We start from the raw sequence: 23,040 nt of genomic DNA, 5'->3' as shown, positions 1-23,040 counted from the left end.
TACCATAAAACTAGGCATCTATTAAGCTCAAGCTTTAAAAATACCTTTATCTAAACTGCTTTTTGCATGTTTATCGACTTAATTTCTGGCTGCGTGGGAGTGAACAGTGAGAATGTGATGCACTGGCACTAACTCTCTCCAGATAAATGTGTGGGCGCTGCTCACATATACATTTGCATTCCACTGTGTGTGAATATACTGTATTCAACTCATTCCTGAAAGCTTAACATATTTCTTTTAATAACTTGTTTCCTGAAACCCACTACAATTTGCACAATTGTAACTGTACACGCACATTTCTATTTATGAGTTATTTAAAGTTTTTGCCAATGTATAAATCTTATATCTTTGACATAAGAATGTCATTGTTAAAGTGAAAATCTACCATCTACTCTCACTCCATGGAAACAATGGCATTACAGCCATATATTGGAAGATCCAGTGCTAATAGGCACACTTGTACATAAGTTGTCAGAGGTGGCGGAGGGACACAGTGCTGCCGAGTGCAGCTATAGAAAAGTACCGGGACCATCTTTGGATGCAAGTACATTTTAATGAATGATAAAAATGCATGCAACAACTGCGCCCATTGTTGAAGGCCTTACACTGTGGTCTTATATTGTGAGTTTGTGTACTAATCAAATTTTTTATTGCTCTCTCTGAAATCTGGCATTGTTTAACTGCTTTAACTTCATATTAACTTGGGAGAGGGATAGTTAGGGACATTAGCAAATTCAGAAGTCGGCACGCAGTAGAACAGTTTCTTTATCTGATAACTAGCCTAGGTCATTGCAACTAATATGCAGTAAGCAACACGGCAACTTATTTATGCAGAAAAAAAGTGTAAATGCTTAACTACATACATTTTTATAGCACTTGTTATTTATTTTAAATATGTTTAAATCAATGTGAAAACGAAAAATAATGTCTTTGATGTACATCTTTTCTTGTTCCCTAGGATGCCTTGTTTTTCTTGAAAGATTTTTTCACAAATCTTTCTACAGAGGTTGAATTATTGGTTACGCCAGATCCAGAAGGTGATTTTCTAGCTGCAACTTGCACAATTTACATGGATAGGACTCTCAAAAATTCTCTTATGTTTAACTGAAATGAAATGTTTTGGTAGGAAGGGCCTTTGTTACTTACGGAATCAGTTTGTCTGCATGTCATTAGTTATGTACCCATAAGTACAGCTCGAAGGAAAATGTTGGCCCTTTATAAATTAATGTAGTACTTGTAACAATATAAAGGTATAGTTCTGGTGTGCTGAGGTGGTTTAGGCACACGTTAAAGTAGGTTCTTAATAGTATATGTATATAAGGTTACTGCTTGCATCTGTACACATAGGCAGATTTTGGACAGAAAATGCAAACAAACATTTTCTGGATGAAATTCAAATTGTGTTATATGTTATAGGGAAATAGCATTAATTTCTTGCACTTTGCCCACTCAAAAGTGATGTGGACAGGATTGTCCAAAAACTCCGGCGGCTATAGCTGTGTGTGCCAAGGGCTTTCTGGGTTATTTAATCAAAATCCAATTAACCTAACAGTATGGTTTTGGATGGTTGGAGGAAACTGAAATGCCCAGAGGAAGCCAACAAATATACACACACAACTGAGACAGTGCCCTGGTCACAATCAAACCCAAGATCCCAGTACTGTGAGGTATGAATGAACACTGCACATTCATTTTCAGGAGGGTCCAAACAAAAGCAGATTATACAGTTATTTTCATGTGACAATATAAACGGGATCATTTTCATTGAATGTGTTTACTTAGTATGCTATTGATGTTTTTTAGTAAAAAGATACCCAGCTTCCGATGTTACATGCAGTTTGCCAAAGCACCTCTATTCTCAAAAGAGAAACCCTGTTATTTCATTTATTGGGCAAACTGAACCAGTGAAAAATGGCAGCATCAGTTCTGAAGATATTGCACAGACTGCCTCTGAAGAGGTATCTTCATTCAGTGACCAGCCTGTTTTTTTCCGGTAAATATTATGCACATGCAAGCAGTGTGTTTTACTTGAATATGCATGCATGAATGTAATATGAATCTCTTATTCATTCAGGGAATTCCGATTTACTTCAGAAGTTCCAATAAGGCTGGACTACCATGGAAAACATCTCCTCATGGACCAGGTATGTACAAAGTTTATTTTTCATCTGACAGCTACTTGACACTTCCCTTAAGTTTGTTGAGAAATATATATCAATAAATAAAGCTGCCCCTTCAGCAATTCAGTCACTCAATATTTGCAAAGATGTTTATGATGGTCAAGTTGTGTAGCTAGTTCTTTTTACAGCAGCAATATATTCACACATTGAATTTTTGCAGCTCACACCTTTTCATTATATTTTTATGTCTACAAGGCACTGCAATAGCACTCCCATCTAGCTCAAGCATTAATTAACTAGTCCTGTTTCTATGGATAAAATTGCTTGTGATTGTTGGTAGTGATGTTTTATCTCCTGTCTTTGATCTACTTATCAGAAGTAAAGAAAAATCTTCATTGTACCATGGTAAAATAACAATCAAATCCTCTTCAATGTCGGACAGCTTTTCTAGTATCTGACAGTCAATTAAAAAGCCTCAAAAAGAAAATGACATGTTGTTATATTGGATTTTTTTTATTTAAGGGACAAGCAAGCCCAAAGTGTTAATACTTATTACTTATATAATATATAATATATTATATAATAATATATGATACGTATTATAAGCAGTATTATTCAGAAATCAGAGATATTAAGTAAGCCAAGGCAGAAGTAACTGCAGAAGTGCATTTAACTACACAACATATTTCAAGTAACAAAACTCTTTATCAAGTGATAAAGTCTCTGATTTCTGAATAATATTGCTATTGAGTTTACCTGCATGGGGTATCTAAAGCTGCCCATGGATGCAAACATGTAGTCATACAAAACAAAGGTTTGTACGATTTTCAGACTGTGAGTGGAGAATAATCGTCCCAAGAATTTTAGTACCATGGCGATGGGTCATTTAGCCGATCAGACAGGTTAGAAAATCTTTGTCGGGTAACCTTTATATCAATGGGTGACTGTCACTATTTTTCCGGGACATAACTTTTGTACAATTGATGTCTGTGGCCAGAACATTGTCTGATTTGTTATTTTTCCAACTTTATTTAAATGGTTAGTTGTATATCATTGCATTGAAACTAATGATCTTTTGTCATATAAAGAATAAAATCTGCACATCCATGGCCAGCTTAAAGAATTTCCAGCACTCATGTGTTAGTGGAAATTTGAAAGACTGGTCTAATATTGATTACAGCCCCCTTGACCCTAAGTGCCTACTTTATTTTGGTTGCCTCCCATTCCTGAGGTCTTTTAATCTTGCTGGAATGTGCCACTAACTTTCCTGGCCAGATACACAATGCCTGCTATCCTGAACATGCAAATTAGTGGGCTTTATTGGGAATGTCATGTGCATTGCAACACAAAAATAAAACCAGTTCACTGAAACCAGAAGGTGGCATGGGTTACTATGTTAATACATTTCTACTTTTCTCTAAGGGAACACTAACTGGAATTCTTATTGGACTAGCTCAGTTGAACAACTCTGAACTCAAGCTGAAGAGACTTTGCTACAGACATGGGTAAACTATGCAATGTCAGTCATAATGAACAGAAAACAAAAGCTTAAACAGCACATGTAATTCCATGCACATTATTAAAATCCAACGTATAGCCACACAGACTGCTGCTTTTTTCAACCCAAGTGTCATTTTTATCTTAAGGAGTCCTTCCCTGGCAGCAACAGCTTTTCTTATTCTCCACAGCATTAACCTTGAGCCACTACCCTTTTGCATCTTACATTTGCTCACTAGAAAGTGCACCTAGTTTATGCCTTGATAATAGCATGGCCTACTTCCCCAGGTCCTCAAATGGGCAGTCCCATCTGAGAACGTGGGAACTATACGAAGTGTAGTTTTTATTTTGTAATGTTTTTCATTATGTAAAATGCAGTGTTAATCATTAAGAATTATGATTCACTTATATTAGTAATGCATTACTGAATAATTTACAGAACTTTTAACTTTTACAATTTTGTTCTCAGTTTATTAGGTTTGGATAAACTCTTTTCCTATGCTGTAAATGAATGGCTTACCGATATTAAGAAAAGCCAACTTCCTGGAATTTTGGGAGGAGTTGGGCCAATGCATTCTCTAGTGCAGCTTGGTGAGTCCTGTTTGATTCTCCTATTAACTGGGAAAATCTATGGGCCCTTTTCTACCTTTTTTTTCTGTTCAATCAATGCATTTTCATTTTAGTTCAGGGACTCAAGGACTTGGTATGGCTGCCCATTGAACAATATCGGAAAGATGGCCGCATTGTACGGGGATTCCAGAGAGGAGCTGCATCTTTTGGAACTTCTACTGCCATGGCAGCCCTTGAACTGACTAACAGAATAGTTCAAACTATTCAGGTATTCTTCTACTTAAAGGAATTGTTCAGTGAAAAATAAAAACTAGGTAAATAGATAGGCTGTGCAAAATAAAAAAAAATTCTAATATAGTTATTTAGGCAAAAATGTAATGTATAAAGGCTGGAGTGACTGGATGTCTAACATAATAGCCAAACACTACTTCCTGCTTTTCAGCTCTCTTGGTTTACACTGACTGGTTACCCTGGTTACCAGGCAGTAACCAATCAGAGTCTTGAACTGTTTGAACTGTTCCTTTAAATTTCCTCTTGCTAGGAAATTCATCAATGTGAATTACTGTTGTTCCTTTCTTTTATGCAAAAGAATATAATCATAATATCCATTAATAATTAAGTTTTTTTTAAAAATTATCATTAATAATATTATTAATAAGAACATAACATTTAAATGGAAAATATCAGTATTTGATTTTGCCATAAAACCATATTCATTATAGTTAAGCAGTGTCTAGAGGTGTTTCATTTTCATTCTGCAAATGTTATTTTTACATATTTCCTCATACACTGTACATAGAGCATTTTATGTTAAATTCTATGGTCTATTGTAGAAATGAATTTGGGTGTGGTAAATGTGGCATGGACACCCACCCTAAAAAGAAACCATTTTTGGGACCTGCCTCATGGGTTAAAAAACCCTTTTCTAAAGCATAAAGCTCTTCACATTTATGTTTCAGATGCTGATCTCCATTCCTTGTGATCAGTTTATTTCTGTTGTTTTATAGGCTGCTGCAGAGACCGCATATGATATGGTGTCCCCTGGACCAAGCCCTGTTGAGCTTAAAAGAGCAAAGCGATTTTCTCATCACCGACTGGTGCATCAGCCTGTGGATCTAAGGGAAGGGGTAGCTAAAGCATATACCGTGGTTAAAGAGGTAAAATTCCCATAGTCAAACATAGCTTCAAGTATGTTCATTAAAAATGTGTGCTTTTGTTTGATTTCATAAATATTAGTTAAGTAATGTATTCAGTGAATTATCGGACAGGAAATACCAGAAGGTTTTTCAGAAATATTTTTTTATTTTATGTGAATGTAATTGTAGCTAGATAGATATATTTCTTTGAACCATATTTTCACTTTAAAGACAAACGTTTTAACTATTTGCTGCTGTAGATTGTAAGTTCTATGGTGCTGGCTGTCTGCTGGCAGGAATTGATTGTCAATGCCATAGAATTGACATGTCCATTTTGATCTAACTGATCCCTGTAGTATATACACACAGAGTTGAGGTGTACATACCAGTATTTATCAGTGAACTGTACTTGGGACATACATTTTTTTAATTGATCGTGATAAATAGTTTTTAGAGTAAAATGTATCCATCTCTATAACCAAATCTGTAATTTATTAGCAAAAGGCTCCAGACATTTCCTGAATAAGCCATTTCACCATTCTTCTAATTGGTAAAAACTGATAACAAAGCTTACATTATTAGAGAGAGAGAGAGAGAATCACTTCATATGCTCTATCTATTTTGTATGCATGAGCACCCAGGTATTGAACACTTTTGGGGGTGCGGCCCATACATGCTGCTTCATATATACAGTGGTGTGAAAAACTATTTGCCCCCTTCCTGATTACTTATTCTTTTGCATGTTTGTCACACAAAATGTTTCTGATCATCAAACACATTTAACTATTAGTCAAAGATAACACAAGTAAACACAAAATGCAGTTTTTAAACAGGTTTTAAATGAGTGTTTTAAATGGGTTTTTATTATTTAGGGAGAAAAGAAATCCAAACCTGTGTGAAAAAGTAATTGCCCCCTGAACCTAATAACTGGTTGGGCCACCCTTAGCAGCAATAACTGCAATCAAGCGTTTGCGATAACTTGCAACGAGTCTTTTACAGCGCTCTGGAGGAATTTTGGCCCACTCATCTTTGCAGAATTGTTGTAATTCAGCTTTATTTGAGGGTTTTCTAGCATGAACCGCCTTTTTAAGGTCATGCCACAACATCTCAATAGGATTCAGGTCAGGACTTTGACTAGGCCACTCCAAAGTCTTCATTTTGTTTTTCTTCAGCCATTCAGAGGTGGATTTGCTGGTGTGTTTTGGGTCATTGTCCTGCTGCAGCACCCAAGATCGCTTCAGCTTGAGTTGACGAACAGATGGCCGGACATTCTCCTTCAGGATTTTTTGGTAGACAGTAGAATTCATGGTTCCATCTATCACAGCAAGTCTTCCAGGTCCTGAAGCAGCAAAACAACCCCAGACCATCACACTACCACCACCATATTTTACTGTTGGTATGATGTTCTTTTTCTGAAATGCTGTGTTACTTTTACGCCAGATGTAACGGGACGCGCACCTTCCAAAAAGTTCAACTTTTGTCTCGTCGGTCCACAAGGTATTTTCCCAAAAGTCTTGGCAATCATTGAGATGTTTTTTAGCAAAATTGAGACGAGCCTTAATGTTCTTTTTGCTTAAAAGTGGTTTGCGCCTTGGAAATCTGCCATGTCTCTTTCTTATGGTGGAGTCGTGAACACTGACCTTAATTGAGGCAAGTGAGGCCTGCAGTTCTTTAGATGTTGTCCTGGGGTCTTTTGTGGCCTCTCGGATGAGTTGTCTCTGCGCTCTTAGGGTAATTTTGGTCGGCCGGCCACTCCTGGGAAGGTTCACCACTGTTCCATGTTTTTGCCATTTGTGGATAATGGCTCTCACTGTGGTTTGCTGGAGTCCCAAAGCTTTAGAAATGGCTTTATAACCTTTGAAATTGAACTCAGGTGTGATAAACCACAGTTAAGTTATTTTTTAACAAGGGGGGCAATCACTTTTTCACACAGGCCCATGTAGATTTGGAGTTTTTTTTCTCCCTTAATAACGTAAACCTTCATTTAAAAACTGCATTTTGTGTTCAATTATGTTATCTTTGACTAATAGTTAACGGTTTTTGATGAGCAGAAACATTTAAGTGTGACAAACATGCAAAAGAATAAGAAATCAGAAAGGGGGCAAATAGTTTTTCACACCACTGTATGTGTATATATATATATATATATATCCCCTTAAAAAGGATTTGTTAAAGTCTAAAAATAAAAACTGGGTAAATAGATAGGCTGTGCAAAATAAAAAATGTTTTCAATAGAGTTAGTTAGCCAAAAATGTAAAATATGAAGTCTGGAGTGACTGGATGTGTAACATAATAGCCAGAACACTACTTCCTGATTTGCAGTTCTCTTGGTTTCCACTGATTGGTTACCAGGCAGTAACCAATCAGTGACTTGAAGGGGGGATACATGGGTCATTACTGTTGCTTTTGAATCTGAGCTGAGTGCTGAGGATCAATTGCAAACTCACTGGTCATGTCCCATGTGGCCCATCTTCAAGTCGCTGACTAACAGCAGAGTTAGAGAGCTGAAAAGCAGGAAGTTGGATTATATTCTGTTATGTTAAACATCCAATCACTCCAGCCTTTATAGACTACATTTTTGGCTAACTATATCAGAAAAAAATTCTATTTCCCAAGTCACCCATGGCAGACAATTCACCAACATGGGTTAATCCCGCCTATCAGGTCACTGGACAGGAAAGAGTTAACGATCGGTATAAATACCTTGCTCCTCCCAGCAATCCTCGTCTTTTTTCCTGTCCAGGTCACGACAGGCTGCTACAGACTGCTACAGGCTGCTACAGATGGCTAAAAGGCTGCTAAGCTTACCATACCAGAGTGGGTCTCTCTCTCTCTCTCTCTCTCCCCTCTGATGCCTCCAAGTGCACCCTATACGGGTTGTGGTGAGAAGAACCCGTTGGGCAGGGTTGTGTGCTGGAGCTGCTGTAAGAATTCCCTCCTAAAGGTAGAGAGGAGGATGAAGCAGTCCAGAGGATCAGCCGTTTCAGATGGATTCGAGGCTGGGTAAAGTGTTTTGTTCCATGGAAGAGCACACGCGCCAATACTGACGCGGACGCGCGTCGAGTACGGACGCGGAAGCGCGTGTAAGACGCGCGCCTGAGTTGACGCGAACGGAGTGACGCGTGCCGGAAGTGACGCACGCGGAAGACGCGCGCTCAAAGAAGACGCGCGCCCGGAAATGGACGCGCGCGCCCGGAAGTGACGCGCGTCCGGACTGACGCGCGGGAAAACGGCGTCAGGAAGTGACGCAATAAGAAGACGCTGGCAGTGTGTGCAAGGCTGGCGTTTTGGCTGGATGTGATTGTACACTTCGCCGGAAGTTGGAGAGCGTTGGTTCACTCGGCTACAGACTGTGAGTGCCTTTCCAGTGGAATCTTGCTTTTGTAATTGAATTTATGCTTATGGAATAATGTGTTACAGGTTACTATGGATCAGCCTGGCTCTGGAAAAGGATCTCAGCCCAAAGGTCCTAGGTAAGCTGGCTGTGGATATATGGATGTAATGAGAGAGAACGATAATTAGTGGCTGATGGTTGTCTTTTCCATTTTCAGCCTACATATGTCAACTGAATTGCAGAAAGGGGAGCCTACTCTCTCAAAGAAAGCGGCTTCAGCTACGGACCCAGTAGCGTCTGCAGACCCTCAGCCTTCAGGAGCCCCACAATTGGATGCTCTGGTCTCCATCATCAAGCAAGCTGTAGTACAAGGCATGCAAGAGGCTACTGCTTCTACCTCTGGGGTACAGAGGAAAGCTAAGAGGGTCAGAGATTTGCCATATGAGTCTCTATCAGATGTGTCAGATGAAGAATTGTATTCTCCAGGGGACGCACATTCAGAACTCTCAGAGGAGGGAGAAGTGTTTTCTGAGGAAGAGATTGCATTTGATCCTACAGCGATAGAGAATCTGGTAAAGGCAGTAAGGAAGACGCTATGTCTTTCGGAAGAGCTACCTAAGTCTAGTTCAGCAGATAAATTCTTCCCATCGGTCAGGAAAAGACAGGTGACTTTCCCGGTGCATGATTCAATTAAGGAAATCATCAGCTCTGAGTGGAAGAGAACAGAGAAAAAGTTTGTTATCCAGGGGAAGTTTGCAAAAAAGTATCCGGTGGAGGAGTCTTTCTCTAAATTGTGGGACAATCCGCCTAAAGTCGACGCTGCGGTGGTAAGGTTGGCAAGAAAGACGACGCTGCCAGTGGATGATGCAGCAGCTTTCCGTGATCCAATGGAGAAACGGATCGAAACCAACCTCAAGAAGACGTTTATAGCGGCAGGAGCAACTTGTAGACCGGCAGTAGCTATGACCTCCACATCAAGAGCTATGAAGGTGTGGTTGAATAACCTGGAAGATGCCATTTCTTCTAATGTCAAAAGGTCTGGGTTACGTGAAATGTTGTCTGAATTGAAACTAGCGGTGGATTTCATGACCGATACCTCTCTAGATCTGGTACATCTAGCTTCAAGAACTATGGCACTTTCGGTGTCCTCAAGAAGGGCTTTGTGGTTGAAGCCATGGCTGGCGGATTCAGCCTCTAAGGGGAATTTATGTCAGTTGCCGTTTGAGGGAGAGATGCTCTTCGGTGAGAAACTCGATTCCATCATTAAGAAAGCTTCCGGGGGCAAGAGTGTATTTTTGCCGCAGGAGAAGAGATTCAGGCGTCAAGGGGGGAGGCCTAGTTCCCCCATTAACAGGTCCTTTCGGGGTTCAAGACAGCCTAGATATGGAAGGACTGCCGGAAGACAGACTAATTGGAAGCCCACAAGGGGGGAAAGTAGGCCTCCCAATAGGAGAAGTTCTACTTTCAGCTCGAGCCATACGGAGAAGAAGCAATGAGATCAGGCCGGCTCAGACCAGCAGAGTGGGGGCACGTCTAACATCCTTTTATGCGGTCTGGGCCTCAAAAATCAGAGACCAATGGGTCCTGAGGGTGATTCAGGAAGGATATCAGTTGAAGTTCCACAGGGTGCCGTCTCGCAATGTGTTCAAGGTGTCTTCAGTCCCGCAGGTACCAGGTTCGGACCAAGTGTTACAGGAGTATGTAGATCAACTCCTGAACTCGGGGGCAGTGGAATGGGTTCCGAAGTCCCAACAGGGCTTAGGTTTCTATTCGAAGCTCTTTCTAGTCCGGAAGGCCTCGGGGGCATTCAGACCAGTACTGGATTTACGCCCTCTGAATCAGTTTGTCAACTGCAGGCGCTTCAAAATGGAATCACTGACGTCCATCCTACAAGCAGTTCCTCCACAATCATGGCTAATAAATCTGGACTTGAAGGACGCATATTTCCATGTACCAGTGCACAAGACACACCGGAAGTATCTTCGATTTGTTTTCAGAGGTCAACATGTCCAGTTTACCTGTCTTCCCTTTGGCCTCTCAACGTCCCCAAGAACGTTTACAAAAGTCCTGGTCACGGTCGTGGCTTTTCTAAGAGTAGAAGGTGTGCCTATATTTCATTACCTGGACGACATTCTGTTGGTGGCTTCATCAAGAGAGGAAGCTCTGAAATTCAGGGACAGAACAATCCTGGTACTCCAACAGTTCGGTTGGGTAATAAACTGGGAGAAGAGCAGCTTACTTCCGTCACAAAGGATGGTCTTCTTGGGTGCACACCTGGATACGCAGGAAGGAATAGTTTCACTTCCTCAAGAAAAGATACAGCATATATTGAGACAAATAAGACAGTTCAAAGAACAACAAAGAGTCTCAGTAAGATCATGCATGTCGGTCCTAGGTCTCATGGCATCTACGATCCAGATGGTGAAGTGGGCCAGGTGGCACATGAGGCCTCTCCAACAATTCTTCCTGAGGGAGAATGCTTCAAGACAGTTGAAACTAAATTCACGAATTGTAGTTTCAGAGGACGCCAAAGACAGTTTAAGTTGGTGGCTGGTTGTAGGAAATTTGACTCAGGGGATGGTCCTTGCAAACCCCCCGTATGTGGTGATCACGACAGACGCTTCAGAGAGAGGCTGGGGTGCAGTACTGGAAGGCCGCAGTGTTCAAGGTCATTGGAACCTGCAGGGTGTCTCCTCAAACATTCTGGAACTACGGGCCGTGAAAGAGGCATTGCTGGCCTTTTCAGAAAAGATTCTACATGCCTGGGTAAAGATTCAGTCAGACAATGTTACAACTGTGTCTTATGTGCAGAAGCAAGGTGGCACCAGAAGCGCCCGACTGCTAAAAGAACTGGCCCCAATAATGACGTGGGCAGAGGAAAATCTAGAAGGGCTGACAGCCTTACATATTCCAGGCAGTCAGAATACGGAGGCAGACTTTCTCAGTCGCAACACCTTGCAACCAGGAGAATGGAGTTTATGTCTGCTAACCTTTCAAGGCGTAGTACAGAGGTTCGGAAGGCCAGAAATCGATCTTATGGCCACGGACAAAAACCACAAGTGCAGCAGGTTCTTCTCCAGGGCACCATGTCCTCTGGCAGAAGCAGTGGATGCACTCCTCCAGGATTGGAGCAGGATATTTGGTTATGTTTTTCCGCCCTTTCCAATGATTTGGAGGGTGTTGAAAAAGGTGGATATCGAAAAAGCCTTGGTCATAGCCATAATTCCGTATTGGCCGAGACGCCCTTGGTTTCCGCTCCTGCAGAGTTTGGCAGTGGAGCCACCTCTGAGACTGCCTCTTCAGCCGGATTTGTTATCCCAGGGCCCAGTGGTCTACGAGGGAGTGGATTCCCTGTCACTGACGGCATGGAAATTGAAAGGCAGAGGCTAGCAGAATATGGTTTCCAGGAAGATCTGGTGAATTTCTTATTGAAGGCTCGGAGGGCTTCTACCTCGGCTCAATATTACAGGGTCTGGAAGTGTTTCGCAGAATTTGCAGTACAACACAAGTTTGACCCAAAAGATCCTACTGTCCAACAGGTGATTCAGTTCCTGTTTGTGGGTTTCCAGAGAAAACTTAGCACAAGCACCCTGCGAGGTCAAGTCTCCGCATTATCTGCATTGTGTGGTCATTCCTGGGCGGAGGAGCCTCTGGTTAACCGGTTCTTCAACGCAATGAGAAGGGTGTGTCCTTTCAAGAAATCCAGAGTTCCACCTTGGGACCTTACGATTGTCTTACGAGCCTTAATGTCTTCACCTTTTGAGCCTTTGCGGAAAGCCTCGGACTGGCATGCGACATTGAAAGTCCTGTTTCTGGTCGCTATTACCTCAGCTTGCAGGGTTGGTGAGATTTCTGCTTTGTCAGCAAAAGAGCCAGACACAGTTGTCTATCCGGACAAAGTGATTATGAGACCATCTTTTGAGTTTCTTCCAAAAGTAATCTCCCAATTTCATGCCGATTTGGAAATTACACTACCTTCTTTCTGCCCGTCTCCAAAGTCTAACAAGGAGCGAGAATGGCATACTTTGGACTTGGTGAGGGCCGTTTCGCATTATCTGACGCGAACGAAGGATTGGCGAAAATCTGACAAGTTATTCCTGATTCCGAGGGGCCCTAGAAAGGGTATGGCACCAGCTAAATCTACGATTGGCCGCTGGATTGTCTCCTGCATTGCTCTAGCTTATCGGTTGACAGGCAATGAGATTCCTAAGGACCTGAGGGCTCACTCTACAAGAGCCATGGCTACTTCCTGGGCGGCGGAAGCCAAGGCCCCGCCAGACCTCATCTGCAAGGCTGCGAGGTGGACATCTTCTTGTACCTTCATTCGTCATTACAGACTGAATGTGATGCTGTCTCAAGATGCAAAGTTTGGAAGAAAGATTTTGCAATCTGTTGTTCATGCTAAATAAAGTTTTTTGGTTGATCGATAATGGTCCCTCCCTTCTTTAAGCTTGGGGAAATCCCATGTTGGTGAATTGTCTGCCATGGGTGACTTGGGAAATATAGAAATTTTTTCATACTCACCGTAATTTCTATTTCCAAGTCACTTCCATGGCAGCATTCACCAACTTCCCTCCCTTCTTCTGGAGCTTGTTACTAGACGAGGATTGCTGGGAGGAGCAAGGTATTTATACCGATCGTTAACTCTTTCCTGTCCAGTGACCTGATAGGCGGGATTAACCCATGTTGGTGAATGCTGCCATGGAAGTGACTTGGAAATAGAAATTACGGTGAGTATGAAAAAATTTCTATATTTTGCACAGGCCATCTATTTACCCAGTTTTTATTTTTATACTGAACTGATCCTTTAAGCTGTGGCAGCAATTAAATGCTCAGTACACTAATGCATCATTTGGATGGTACCCACATTTTGGACACAACTTATATGGCTAGCTGCCCACTAGTTTTATTTTTGTCTTTTTTCCTGTAGGGGATTACAGATACTGCTCAGACGATCTATGAGACCGCAGCCCGGGAGCATGAGAACAGAGGTGTGACAGGAGCTGTTGGAGGAGTTTTAAGACAGATTCCTCCTGCCGTTGTTAAACCTCTGATAGTAGCAACTGAAGCCACTTCAAATGTTTTGGGTGGAATGAGGAATCAAATCAGGCCTGATGTTCGAGAGGAGGAGTCTCAGAAATGGAGGTTGGAAGAGGGTTAGTGTCATGTTTTGTGCCCAACAAAGAAGTTATGGAAGACCCCAGGGTTGCAATTTTTGATGGTTCAGAAAATTTGGCTCAGGAATCCGGTTACATTTTTGATGGCAAAAAGGGAAAAAAAGACACTGCAATGGCTCAATCTTAGCTCTTGAAAATGATTGACACAGACATCTGTGGCACTGTCCGTACACATTTAGTAGTTCATCTGTATGCATGGTACTCTGACATTATAAACTAGGGGTCACTTCAGCTGGTTTCCATTCTTTTGGCATGTGTGCTCTCTGCAACATATCCTGAACAATTACTAGCTAGAAACGAAACTAGAATGAAGAAACGCCACAAAAAAAGTGAAATAAGTGTGTTTGGATGTTTGCTTTATGAACTCCTAGGATTCTCCTCTGAGATGCACTCTGTTTAATGTTGTATATAAAGTTGTTCTGTGTTGCAATTTTGGAAAGCTTTGATACTGCAGAAATATGTCAGCTGTAGTCCATATTCTGTAAATTGTACTTGTTCATAGTGTGAATAAAGTTGACGTTCTGGTGACATTTGGTAGTTTTTGTGGAACAGGGAGTCCTTCATGTGTTTATCGCCCTGAGATGCAGTCCTGCGTTTACAAGCCTGAAATGAGCCTGATCTTTTATTTTTGATGGCTTGGTTGTTTTTCTTTTTAACAAAATATACATGCAACTTTTTGTGTGCCGCAATTCATAGAATCACAGGCTCTAAAGAAATACACAGTGTCAGTTCTTTAGATTCTGCATTTCCAAGCATTTGTTTCATGTGGGATTATAAATTGCCCAGCAATTTGTAATCCCATTAACAGAAGTTTGGATGGCATATAAACGGTTAGGCTTTGTCTAAGCATTGCTGTTACATTGCAGAGAGTTGTGTTTGCAGAAATAACTTTCTGGAACATTTTATAACAGGTGAAATGGATTGGCATGCAGTGTTTTCTGTCCATTGCACACATGCACTATTTGCTCCAGTCCAGCCTGTGCTGCAGCAAAATTTAAAGGCAGAGCATCTGATTGCAGTATGCACACCAGGTGGATTTTGTGGTGAAAACGCAAAAGCCCCATGACTGCACTGTGAATGCACTGACGTGGCTGCTACAACACAGGACTCATCCGAGCGATAGGTGTTTTGTCTGTCTGCATAAAAAACTTGTTCCATTGCCCTTAGTGTTCATGGGATTGATGTTGCGGCAGTAAGAAAAAGGAATGTTGGACAGAACAATGCTTCTAACTGCAGTTGAAGGGAAACTGTTACTTGGGTGCAGTGGATTTTTTGAATTTCTATGCAGCATTTTTTTTCTAGCAGTGAAACTAAAAGGGAAAATGGCATCATCTTAGCTGCACTGTTCAGTTTCAATCAAGGAATATATAATATAGGTTTTTTTTTTTTTAAAGTACAGGAATGGGTTCTGTTATCCGGAAACCCGTTATCCAAATAGGTCCGAGTTACGGAAAGGCCTTCTCCTATAGACTCCATTATAATGAAATAATCCAAATTTTAAAAAATGATTTTCTTTTTCTCTGTAATAATAAAACAGTATCTTGTAGTTGATCCAAACTAAGATAGAATTAATCCTTATTGGAAGCAAAACCAGCCTGTTGGGTTTATTTAATGTTTACATGAGTTTATAGTAGACTTAAGGTATGAAGTTCCAAATTATGGAAATATCCGTTATCCGGAAAACCCCAGGTTCCGAGCATTCCCAGGTCCCATACCTGTATTATGACACTGGGTGCTTGCTGCTTCTCATAGTCTGCATCCCAGTGCCTCTAGCTACAGACAGTGGGAAGTGACAAAACTGGCATATGCCATAATACTATCCAATACTTATTTGGAGCGTTACTAACCCTTTAATAGGGAGACAAAAACATTGTAATAAACCTCGCAGCCGGAAAGTAGCTCCGCCCTGTGGCTTTCACAGCACCGCAGTTATACTGGCACAGGGTTATAAAAGTTACTGGCAAGGATGGACAACCTTTGGTGCTCCTGAGGTTTTAGACTTTCAGGTCCCAATATTTTCCATTGCCTTGAAACAGCTGGAGCGCCGAAGGAAATCTGCCTTTTTGCATCCTGGGTGGCAGCTACTGGAGTTCCACAAATCAAAACCAGATCTGTCTCTCCTTCAAGCAAAATGATTGTAACTGATTTGTATGTGCTTATGTTGCTACGTCTGTTCCTTGTGTAGATGATTGGACTTTTTCCCTGCATATTGAAACTGTCAATAAACACCTATGGGGAGATCCAGTCATTTTCCTGTGTACATCAATGTTGTGAATTTTTAAAGCCTTGTTTACAGGAGAGAATAATAAAATGAAAATGATGTTACATTATTTTCAGGGGTGTGGTCTGCATGGCGAATTAGAACTGGTTTTATAATATAGCCATCTGAAACCATCTTAGCAACGTGACAAAATATCATGTAAGTTATTCTGTATGTTGTGTATATAGGCAGCTTTGTAACTAATGTTTGTGTTGCTTTAAAGGACAAGGAAAGTTAAACTAAAGAAGTAGCTGGAAATGTTGTACATAATGTTTTGGGTTTCTTTACCAGCCCCAGGCAACTACAGCCCTTTAGCAGTGAAGATCTGTGCCTCCAAAGATGTCCAGTAGCTCCCCATCTTCTTTTCTGTTGATTCACTTTACATGCTCTGTACTGCTGTCACTTACTGAGCTTTGGGACCCACTCACAATATACAGTACATATAGAATAGAAATGTCACAATATAAGGCTGATTAGTAATTACTACAGATAATGACTACATGGCAACACAGAAACCAGTGCAATTAGCATCAGAATTTAATAATCAGCCCTGTAGAATCAGCTTTTATTACAGCCAACCTCATTTGTGACGACCCCTAAGCTTAGCTTCTCAACAGCTGCTCAGAGCCCACTGAGCATGTGTGTGTCTCACAGACACTTTCCAAGATGATGACCCCCTGTGACAAGTTTGAAGTCCTGGATCATTGCTGCTATTGACAAGCTGAAACTTTAGGCCTGTGCAATAAGTTCAGTATATAAAATACGGCATTTTTAGCCATATAAATTTTTAGGGTTTAGTTCACCTTTACATTAACAAGTATTATATAGAGAGTGACATTCTGAGACAATTTGCAGTTCGTTTTCATGTTTAGTATTTGTGGTTTTTGAGTTATTTCGCTTTTTATGCAGTAACTCTCAAGTTTGCAATTTCAGCAATGTGGTTGCTAGGGTCCAAATTTCTCTACCAACAATACACTGATTAGAATTAGAATAAGAGACTGGAATATGACTAGGAAATGGCCTAAAAAGAAACACGATTTATAGAAATTATCAATAATACATTTGTAGCTTTACAGAGCATTTTTTTTTTTAAATACGGGGTCAGTGACCCACATTTTAAAGCTGGGAAGCTTTATAAGAAAAAGGCAAATAATTAAAAAACTATAAAAAGAAAACTACTACTACTACAACTACAACTATTTTCAGTTAATGTAAAGGTGAACCACCCCTTTAAGTTTAATGTTTCCCATGTCACTTGCGCCACATAATTGGCTTCTGTGTCTCAAACACTTATTATCTAGACTCCTAAACATTGCAGGGCTTTATACAAATAGTTCACATTAAACAACCCTTATGTAAAATGCTGTTTTCATATAAATAATAAAAATATGCCTTACTAGTAGTATATGTGGATAATGCTATATTGTCTGACTTGCACTCACACACAAACCAGGGGCATACATACATGCTAGGTCTATCAGCCAATGCGGAGACAGAGATGTGTCTTACACTCACACTACTTCCTGTTTCTGTGAGAACTGTATTTTCAGTCAAGTGGACAGTAAATTACACACAGAATGTCAAAAGATTATCAAGGCAATAGATGTAAAAAGCCAATATTTACTGAGGTGCTTTTCTGAGCACTTTTGCAATTCCAATATTTTAAGTGTTTAATAGGCAGGCAGGAATAATTGTCACCCACACTGAAATCTGCACTACTGTGATGTGACTGACAAATGTCACCAAATCAGTTGGTTTTTTTTTTGGTTTTTTTTTTTTTGGGGGGGAGGGGGTTACATTCCCTTTAAATACAACCAAATCTTTGCAAATAAAAACCCCTAGCCTACATAGACCCCTCTCTTTTAAAAAAAGTGATATTAAAAGTAAAAGCCAAAAAACAAAAAAAAAAATTTACTTTACTGTACAGGTGATTATCTCTCTGAGAATGTTCTATTGCATGTTTTCTGGCCACAGACTTTCTGTCGTTTCTGCATCAGAAAGTTTTAATGTGAAGCTGTATGTAACTGTTTGATCTGCCATTAGCCTTACTTTCTGCAATAAAATCAAAACAAAACCTTCAGCAAATGTAAAGATTCATTATTAGCAAATTATTGCCTAATTGGGGTATCGGTTGAAAAAACTATTTCCAAGATAAATCTGAAAAATGCTCCCACTCCCAATCAACTTTTTTTCTTTTTTTTTTTTTTAGATTTTAGAGATTTTCTTTTTCTTTATATCCTATTTATCGTTAAATTGCTTAGCTGTGGTCATCCGCAAATATAGACAAAGTTTCCCTCATTCCTCAGTCAATGGCTAGATTTTACTGAGCTAGTACTGCACATATTCTATTGGTTGCTATGCTCATCAGTTAAAAATACTTGAGAGATTACTCAACATTTGCTTTTTTATATTTTTAATGGTCAACAGAACTGAAGACACCTCTGGAGAATCCTTTCCTTTGTGGAGTGCAGAAAGAGTTTAATTGAAATACATCATGGTGGCATGATTTTATGTGTTGAAAAAACGCTGGCTTGAAAAACAATAAATATACCCAAAAATTGATCCTATTCATATTCCAGTTTCTTGTTCAACCCTAGCAACCAGATTGCTGAAATTACAAAGTGCGGCTGAATAAAAAGCTAAATAACTCAAAAACCACAAATAATAGAAAATGAAAACCAATTGCAAATTGTCTCAGAATTTCACTCTCTACATCATACTAAAAGTTACCTCAAAGCTGAGCAACCCTTTTACAAAGGCAGCTTTAACAGCATGCAACTAAAAAAAATCTCACGCGTTTCAACTCAGCCGATAACTAGAGTAGAAACCTGTCCATAGCCGGTGGATATTGCCTGCCAGGTTGTTTGCCAGCTGCATGCTGCATTTTCATCCGACAGTCAGATAAATGTAGTTCTTACCTGTGATTTCTCCTTCACTTCCTGTACGTCGCATGCGTTTTGTTGCATGGCGACGTGTCGGCTCAAATACAGGAAGAATTCACTGGCACACAAGGGTTCTTTCAAGCAGGTACAAGCCCTTGCTATATTTTATTTGCAGTGTCGGCTCAAGCCACACCGTGCAGTTCCTCCCTAAAAGAGGAAAAATACTGTTTAATTTGATCTCAATCATGTAGGATGAGAACCACACTGATCTGGGGATACAGTCCTCTCTAAAGGGTCTGTAAAAGTCCTTTCCTCATGGCATTGAATTATTGGCAAGCGGCCCATACCATTTAAATCCGGTCTATTTGCCAAATCGAGCAAAGATGCCAAAGGAGCACATCGGCCTGCATATGGCTGGCATAAGCCTAGAACTGAGCAGTCACAGTCAATTCTTTCATGGAAATCTATTAAGAATCATAGCCTGCTGCTACATTGTTTCAATAGTCAGGAGAAGCAGTGCAGAGAACAGAAAGGGGCACAGATACTGCTTTCAATAGCAGTTACATTTACAAATAACTTTTAAACCACTAAAAATGTAAATACATATAAACTGTCAATGTAGAGAGGGTGCCCTGCCAAGTACCTGCCGACAAGCAGCAGCTGCCAACCTGGATTCCTACACTCATCCTGAAATGATTCCAGTGTAACCATGAGAATAGATTTGTATCAGATGCATAATTTGTATGCCATTTTCCTAAACAAACTGAAATTTTAATCAATGTGACTAAAACTATGGTCAAGTTGCTCATCTCTATGAAATAGTCCTGTGGTGTGGGTGCCTGGCATAAAGGAAATTAACAGAGAAGGAAAATATGTCAAGTGAATCAGCAAGAGCATGGGATGTGGATGATTACATTAGTGAGGATGGATGGAAGTGCAGGGTTGTTTTAGGAGGAGGCTGCTTCCTTAGGCATACTATAGATTAGGCATTATGTGTTTTTTTTTATTCTGGAAAGAGAATTTCTTTCTTTAAATGCTTTGTTGCATATGTCATTAACCAGCAGATGGCAATATATTGCAACTTTACTGATATAAAAAGATCAAACGATAGAGGACTGTCTCACTTGAAAAACAAAAGGATATGATGTTATGAAATCTGCTTGTACTGTAGTTGTCCAATTTATAATCTTTTGAAGTTGTGTTTGCAATGCTATTGTTCTAATTTAGTGAGTCATTTAGTTGACTTGATAATAATCCAGGCCATATCAAAATGCCTGTGTTAGAGACCTGTGTAGGTCAGTTTTCTTAGACCCTCACCCAACCTGTACCTGCTTACCCACTTTCTAATCCCCATGCAATTCAAGCCAACCTGCTCCTGAAGTAGGCGCCACGCAGACCAGAAATGACGTCATATTGATCGTTTTTTACACTGAAAAAAAAATTGTTTTTAGTTTGTTTCCCCCTTTAATGGCCACCTGTAGCCCTCCCTAATGCAGCTAAAAGGGCCACCTGCACGGTGGAGACATCAAGTATATTCCAGTCCCAACTGCTTTGTGGGTGTTCCACAGGTACCTGACCCGTGTTTTTCACATCATGATTCTATTAAACATGCAATGGAATCAGGAGAGAGGTGAGACACTCACTTCAGGCATCAGCTCCCCTCAAGTTACCAGGGGCTGTAAAAAGCCCCTCATGGTACTTTAAGAGCCAAATTTATGGTTTCAAACTGAAAATTTGTCTCTTCTAGTGCAGAGAGCACAATTGCCTCTCCTGAATTTTATTTTTTAAACCATTTAGCAAAAATAGGCATAATTTGCCATAAGCATCTTACCTTTCTACTGTATAGTATTGCTTGGATTTGGCCATATCCCAATTCCAGGACTTCCCTAATTTTTGGGCTTTACATTTGCAAGGATCACCAGCCACAGGGAACTGAACAAAAAACAGGCAAACACTGATAAAAGAGTAAAAACCCCAAATTAAAGAAGAAGGAAAGCTACCAAGGCAGTTTATTGGCAATAGCCACAACAGTGCAAGCTAGAACACAATTTTTATTAATTAGAATGCTTTTCCATACCTAGTAAATGGCTCTAGACACTGTCTCTGTTTGTTTAGGACAGCAGCTGCCATATTAGCTTGCTCTGACATTACTTTCTGTATGAGTCTCTCCCTGCACCTTATATTACCTCACAGTAATGCTGCTATGAGTCCTCTGTCAAAAAACACCGCATTTCTTTCCTTCTATTGTGTATTATTATTATTATTAACATGTATTTATATAGCGCCAACATATTGCGTAGCACTGTATTTATCCATTCTTTGCAGGTGTAATAATAAATAAGCGTTAAAAACCCGAGTGGATTAGATCGGAGTTTGTAGCAGCTGAAATTGAGATAAATTTGGACCTTGATGAATAACCCCCCAAGGGGGTTATTTACAATGCTCGGAATACCTGAAATCCAAAAAATACGTGAGTTTCTTTATAAAATTGGACTTTTTAAAAAACCACAAATTTTTCGGAATATATTAAACCCTGAGGGCTAAAAAAAGCCCATATATAAAACCACGGCATCTCAAACCTGTCGAGCTTGCATAAAAGTCAATGGGAACAGTCCCATTGATTTTTGGTTGTGTTTCGGGCAATTTCACAATGTTTTCGGAGCTTTCGGGTAAAAACTCAGAGATTTCGGGGAAAATTCACGAAAAAATCGTGAAAATCTGAGCTTTTACCGCAAAGCAAATTTTGGGGAAAATGTAATATTAAATAAGCGTTGAAAACCCCAGGGGGTTAGATCGGAGTTTGTAGCAGCCAATACTGAGATAAATTCAGACCTTGATGGGCTTCTGTATCAGACTTCGTGCCTTCAGCATAAACCTCCTTGCCCCGGGCATGAGCAAGCTCAGTTTGCTTCTCTTTCCCCCCCCCCTTCTCACCCAGAGCTTTAGGTGAGCAGGGAGAGACTCAGGCAGGAAGTGATGTCACACCAAGCTAAAACTACAGCTGCTATCCCAAACAAACAGAGAGCTTCTAGAGATTGTTACTCAGGTATTGTAAAACATTCTACAGAATAAATATAGCATTCTAGCTTGCACTGTTGCAGCTAATTTATTGGCAATAAAATGGCTCCTTAGCGTTCCTTCTTCTTTAAAAGGAATGGAAAAGAAATGACCAGTATTGCTGGTAAGCATGCATGGTTTTTCTAGTGGCAGATTTACATAAGGTCTAAATGGTCAGCCACCTGGGGCCCAATGATAAAAGGGGGCCCAGCATCAGGTGAAAGGGGCAAATGGGGATGGGGCAACTCCCAGGGCCATAACATGACTTAATCTACTCCAGCATATCTTGTAATGTTATTGGAACATTTCAGTCCCTAGTAGCTGGGATTGCATACATAAAGCAGTACATACTTCCAGAAGTATGAACTTTCCCAGGTATAGGTATTCGGTACCCATTATATGGGCCCAGGTAAACCTAAACAAAATATTCTGACCTGAAAACAGGCAGCTTCAGAGAACAATAAAACACTGCTTAATGGAAGGGTGACTTTAGGTGTGGTAGTTAGAGTGATTGCTGTCCTATCAGCATGTGAAATAACCCATGAGATAATGCTGTCATGCATGGCCAGGGAAATAGCTTTAGCTGCATAGGACTGCTTGGAAGTGGAACAGGAACCCTGTGTCTTATTGAAACTATGGCTGGAATTTGAATTGCCCTTTACACTCCATAGGGTAAGGAGTCTTTAACAATGGAAATTACAAAAATATATGCAAACTTTCCATAATTTCCTAGCACCTGCAGAAACAGGATATGACAGTGTCCATCTGTTTGTATTAGCTTGTGACTTGACAATGGAGGGGGCTGTGGTGTGGGATTTAATAGTGCAAAAAGTCATGTATTTCTTTTTTATTTCTGAGCATGAAGCAATTGCCTATACAGTTTCTTTTGCATACCAAGCTGCACATCACTTCCCACTTTAAGCATAACTATCACATGTTTTGTAGCAAATGGCAAAATTATAGCAAACAAGTGAGTTAGAAATTATATTGGGAAATTATTATCCTTT

At 40.3% G+C, this 23,040-nt stretch overlaps 1 protein-coding gene across 1 annotated transcript in view; it reads left to right on the top strand.

The window, feature by feature from the left end:
• atg2b.L (autophagy related 2B L homeolog) overlaps positions 1 to 14,362 on the top strand; it is a 54,335-nt gene extending 39,973 nt beyond the window's left edge. Inside the window, exons 35-42 of the mRNA XM_018230491.2 lie at positions 959 to 1,037; positions 1,804 to 1,993; positions 2,075 to 2,144; positions 3,543 to 3,625; positions 4,087 to 4,208; positions 4,301 to 4,455; positions 5,195 to 5,344; positions 13,588 to 14,362. Coding sequence (XP_018085980.1) covers positions 959 to 1,037; positions 1,804 to 1,993; positions 2,075 to 2,144; positions 3,543 to 3,625; positions 4,087 to 4,208; positions 4,301 to 4,455; positions 5,195 to 5,344; positions 13,588 to 13,818 — 1,080 coding nt within the window. The 3' untranslated portion in view covers positions 13,819 to 14,362. The remainder of the gene's footprint in view (positions 1 to 958; positions 1,038 to 1,803; positions 1,994 to 2,074; positions 2,145 to 3,542; positions 3,626 to 4,086; positions 4,209 to 4,300; positions 4,456 to 5,194; positions 5,345 to 13,587) is intronic.
• The last annotated feature ends 8,678 nt before the right edge of the window (positions 14,363 to 23,040 follow it).

Source organism: Xenopus laevis, chromosome 8L, assembly GCF_017654675.1.
Source record: "Xenopus laevis strain J_2021 chromosome 8L, Xenopus_laevis_v10.1, whole genome shotgun sequence".
Taxonomy (NCBI): Eukaryota; Metazoa; Chordata; class Amphibia; order Anura; family Pipidae; genus Xenopus; species Xenopus laevis.
The sequence above is the reverse complement of the archived record's forward strand: the minus strand, read 5'-3'. Positions and strand labels throughout refer to the sequence as shown.